We start from the raw sequence: 5186 nt of genomic DNA on the forward strand, positions 1-5186 counted from the left end.
TTTTCAAAATCCAAAATATTGCCAAACAGGCGCTTTTGCATTTCGTTTCGAAACTAAATCATCCGCCATCGTCTTTCTTGTCTGTCTCACCGCACTCTTCTTGTCAGTCAGCTCGACTCATTCTCCTCACTGGAGAAATTAAATCTGATCTGTGATGCGACTGTCGTTCGGCACACTGCATTGAGCAGCCGCGTTCAGTTTTTAATTGTAGTGTCTGTTCTTTTACTGAACTAAAAGATTTTTATTTCTATAAAAAAATCAAAACGACGGTGGGGGTCGGTGACGCGGTGGGCAAGTGACGTAACCGGTGTTGCGGCTTAACACCGGTATCACCGTCGCGGCAAGCCTAGTTCACTTTACATTAAGGTTCACTTTCATAGGTTATTAACGTTTATAACTCATTAATAACTGGTTCACAGATATTCACTTTACATTAAGGTTCACTTTCACAAGTTATTAACGTTTATAAATGATTAATAAATGGCTCATTACATTAAGGTTCACAGGTAATATTGGAATTAAAATGTTCAATATTAGCATCTCAAGTCATGGGTGTGCTTTTATTATTTTTTCCCCAAAATAAAATAATAATTTCATCTTGATAAACAAAATATATCAGTTTCTAATCATTGCTGTGGATAGGCATCATTTTGCACTTTTGCGGAGAATCATGGGTAAGGTACAGAGTAGATTCTGGTAAGAAACATTGTAAGAAAAGTGACACGAGTCATGAGATATAAATGAGAAAACCATAAATGCAACACCCTTCAGTCTTGCTATAATAATACATTTTTGCTGCATCATGAAATAAATCAGGAATCTGGTTTTGAGTGAAATAAGTATTTATAAATATGTGTTAAGCATTTATAACGTGAGTTAAAAATGGCTCACTATTTGGCAGGTATTACATTAAAATCACCCTTTTACTCATGCATTTATAACTGCTTATCAATGATTTATAATGCATTTGTAAGTGAGTTATTAGTCATTTATAAACACCTTTATAAACCCTTTACAAAGGGAACCTTAATTTAAAGTGTTACCAGATAATCTTAATCTCTGCATCACTGTTTGTGCAACACTTTTGGACAATTGTCTGTTTTCTGTCTCAAGATGCCAAAAATGGATCCAGCATATGTAAGGATCGTGTTCGTATAGTGTGCAGCAGTCGGGTTCTGCAAGTAAACATGAGTTATTAGTCATTTATTAACACCTTTATAAACCCTGTATAAAGGGAACCTTAATGTAAAGTGTTACCCACATAACTTAATTTCTGAACTTATTTGTATTGTTTTATTTGTATGTATGGATTACTTGGGTTGTTACCGACATCTGGTGAAAATTTAATGTCAACAGCACCTTTAGAAATATGTTTACTGAGAAAAATGGTGACCCGTTCAATACTTATTTTACCCGCTGTATATATAAAACGTTTTTTCCTACCATTTCCACTAGAGAGAGCTTTTGTTCTCCTCTCCAGTTTTGTCTCTGTGAGTGGGTTCAGTCCCAGTGTGGTTTTGTGGCATAAGTTATGCTGTGACAGCTGTCTTCTTCTCACTTTTTCTGTTCACCCACTGAAAGTAACAGCTAATGAAATCTCTCCATTCTTTTGTTTAAGGTAAAGTTGCATGCACCGTTAGAAATATATATATTTTTTTTAAATATTATTTACTGAGAAAAATGGTGATGTGTTCAATACTTATTTTACCCGCTGTATGCTGATCTGGTGTTGAAGGAACATTTATTATTATTATCAATGTTGTGCTGCTTAATTTTTTTTCCAGGATTCTTTGATGAATAGAAAGTTTAAAGGAATAGAGTTTATTAGAATTAATAACAAAGTATTCATTTCTTTAAAAAAGAAAGAAAAGAAAAAAAATTATTTTTTTATAGAAAGGTACGTGGTATGTTGTCACAATGGAACCCACCATTAAACAGTATATTATAGGCTTTTTATCACAGTTAAGATTTAAAATGAACATATAAAACCATTAGTAGAGTCAACACACATTTGTGAACTGTTGATTTAAAATTTTACAGTTATTGAGATATGGAACTTTTAACAACTAGCTCCAGTGTTCACTTACCCGGGAAATACCAAAATGACATTTCTGAAACCCTCTACATATATGTATCCCTCACAGGGCCATCTCTCTATATTATGAGCTCAGTGAGAATGACTCAGCCTTCATTAAGCAGTGTAAGGATGGTTCTGGCTTCCTGATCAACCTGATCGACTCACCGGGACATGTTGACTTCTCCTCTGAGGTGACAGCAGCTCTGAGAGTTACAGATGGTGCCCTTGTAGTGGTAGACTGTGTATCAGGTAAGGCAAATTCATTTTCGATATCAAGTTCACACTTCTGTTTCTCTAATTAAGGCAGTCCTCTGAAATGCAATAAGAACATTCAACAACATTAAAGCATCCACCACACAAATGGTTTCATCACCTTATGATAAGATTTCGACGTCTAACCAGAGAGTTAGTTTAAATAGGCAAAATTTGAATTGTTCCATAGGTGTATGTGTGCAGACTGAAACCGTCTTGAGACAAGCCATTGCAGAGCGCATCAAGCCTGTCTTGATGATGAACAAGATGGATCGTGCCCTCCTTGAGTTGCAGCTAGAACCGGATGAGCTTTGCCAAACCTTCCAGAGGATTGTGGAGAATGTTAATGTCATCATCTCAACCTACGGAGAAGGAGAGCATGGACCAATGGGAAACATTATGGTAAGTAGCAGTTGAGACTGATAAGTCAACTTTATGAGTAAAACGTTTGCTTTTATCTACATGTTGCTTACTGATTTGGGGGTTACCTTAGGTGGATCCTGTGGTTGGGACTGTGGGATTTGGATCAGGCCTCCATGGCTGGGCTTTTACTCTGAAGCAGTTTGCTGAGATGTACGTGGCCAAGTTTGCTGCCAAGGGAGATAAGAAAAAAGCAGAACTTTCTCCAGTAGAACGGGCTAAGAAAGTGGAGGAGATGATGAAAAAGCTTTGGGGAGATAAGTAAGTGTCTTACTTGTTATAAAGGAGACACTGGAGCACTGGAGTGATTTCCAGTATAAATTGTGTGTATAAAATATTCTTTAACTCAATGCAATCTTTTTCAGGTACTTTGATCCCTCCTGTGGAAAGTTCAGCAAATCAGCAACCAATGCAGATGGAAAGAAGCTTCCTCGTACCTTCTGCCAGCTTGTCTTGGATCCAATCTTTAAGGTTTGAGTTTAAATCGGTTTTAAACGCACTCATCTCTCACTACTACTACTCGTTTACAATCCCTCTCTCATTTGAACCCTTTCCACAGGTTTTTGATGCCATTATGAATTTCAAAAAAGAAGAGACCCAGAAACTGATTGAGAAACTAGAAGTAAAGCTTGATGCAGAAGACAAACAAAAAGAAGGAAAACCTCTTCTTAAGGTATAACTAAAGAACTACAATTTTGAGAATCTGCACCCTAATTCTACTTTTATCGTTGTTGACGTACGGTTGTTTCGATGCTTCCAGGCTGTGATGCGCCGCTGGTTGCCTGCAGGTGACGCTTTGCTCCAGATGATCACCATCCATCTTCCTTCTCCTGTCACTGCCCAAAGGTACCGCTGTGAACTGCTTTACGAGGGTCCTGGAGATGATGAGGCCGCCATGGGTAAGTCACAACATTGCGAGGTGTTTGACACTTCAGGGAGATCCCTTTTTGCCAGCCTTTTCACGTTCCACCTTTTTTTGACTTTCCAGGTATAAAGAACTGTGATCCTAAAGCTCCTCTCATGATGTACATCTCCAAGATGGTGCCAACCACCGACAAGGGTAGATTCTATGCTTTTGGTCGTGTCTTCTCTGGTGTCGTTTCTACAGGGCAGAAGGTGCGCATCATGGGCCCAAACTTCACACCAGGAAAAAAGGAGGACTTGTACTTAAAGCCAATCCAAAGGTTTGCTGCTGTCAATTACATATACATCCTCAACAAATCATCCTCAACTGATTTGATGATCATTACCCTTATTAACATGTTGATCATGCTATATCCTCCTCAGAACTATCTTAATGATGGGTCGCTACGTAGAACCCATTGAAGATGTGCCATGTGGGAACATTGTTGGTTTGGTTGGGGTCGATCAGTTCCTGGTGAAGACTGGCACCATTACCACTTTTGAAAATGCTCACAACATGCGTGTTATGAAGTTCAGCGTTAGTCCTGTGGTGAGAGTTGCTGTGGAGGCCAAGAACCCAGCTGATCTGCCAAAGCTGGTGGAGGGCCTTAAACGTCTGGCCAAGTCGGATCCCATGGTTCAGGTGAATGTCTTAGCAAGGTAATAAAATAGTATAAACAAAATTCAGTCTTTACAAAAATAAACACTAGTTTCTTCTCCTAGTGTATCATTGAAGAGTCTGGTGAGCACATTGTGGCAGGTGCTGGAGAGCTTCATCTGGAGATTTGCCTAAAAGACCTCGAGGAAGATCATGCCTGCATCCCTTTGAAGGTAGTGCTTGGGTGATAATATGTTACAGATTACAAGGTTACAGATATTTTTAACGTTTTTCCACTAACAGCTTGAGGCCATTTTTTGCAGAAATCAGACCCAGTTGTGTCATATCGCGAAACCGTCAGCGACGAATCAGACCAGGTTTGCTTGTCCAAGTCTCCCAACAAGCACAATCGTCTGTACATGAAATCTCGGCCCTTCCCAGATGGCCTGGCTGAGGACATCGACAAGGGTGACGTGACCGCTCGGCAGGAGCTCAAACAGAGAGCTCGCTACCTGGCTGAGAAATACGAGTGGGAGGTCGCTGAGGCCCGTAAGATTTGGTGCTTTGGACCAGATGGCACAGGGCCCAACATCCTTATGGATATCACAAAGGGAGTTCAGTATCTGAATGAGATAAAGGACAGCGTAGTGGCTGGTTTTCAGTGGGCAACCAAAGAAGTGAGTAAAGACAGCTTAAAGGGGTCATATGATGCGATTTCAATTTTTCCTTTCTCTTTGGAGTGTTACAAGCTCTTGGTGCATAAAGAAGATCTGTAAAGTTGCAAAGACTAAAGTCTCAAATCCAAAGAGATATTCTTTATAAAAGTTAAGAGTTAACCACGCCTACCTAAAACGGCTCGTTCTAACACGCCCCCACATATCTACCTCACTATGTGGGAAGATTTGCATAACGCCACCCAAATGTTCACGCAAAGAA

The 5186-nt window shown here is 39.6% G+C and overlaps 1 protein-coding gene across 1 annotated transcript in view; it reads left to right on the forward strand.

Moving 5' to 3' along the window:
• Positions 1-5186, forward strand: part of LOC107681082 (elongation factor 2) — a 12881-nt gene that overhangs the window by 3762 nt on the left and 3933 nt on the right. The window contains exons 3-12 of the mRNA XM_016477243.1: positions 2145-2326; positions 2520-2731; positions 2823-3010; positions 3115-3220; positions 3309-3422; positions 3510-3648; positions 3738-3933; positions 4037-4295; positions 4376-4483; positions 4574-4927. Coding sequence (XP_016332729.1) covers positions 2145-2326; positions 2520-2731; positions 2823-3010; positions 3115-3220; positions 3309-3422; positions 3510-3648; positions 3738-3933; positions 4037-4295; positions 4376-4483; positions 4574-4927 — 1858 coding nt within the window. The remainder of the gene's footprint in view (positions 1-2144; positions 2327-2519; positions 2732-2822; positions 3011-3114; positions 3221-3308; positions 3423-3509; positions 3649-3737; positions 3934-4036; positions 4296-4375; positions 4484-4573; positions 4928-5186) is intronic.

This window comes from Sinocyclocheilus anshuiensis, unplaced genomic scaffold, assembly GCF_001515605.1.
Source record: "Sinocyclocheilus anshuiensis isolate Anshui unplaced genomic scaffold, SAMN03320099.WGS_v1.1 scaffold697, whole genome shotgun sequence".
NCBI classification, from domain to species: domain Eukaryota; kingdom Metazoa; phylum Chordata; class Actinopteri; order Cypriniformes; family Cyprinidae; genus Sinocyclocheilus; species Sinocyclocheilus anshuiensis.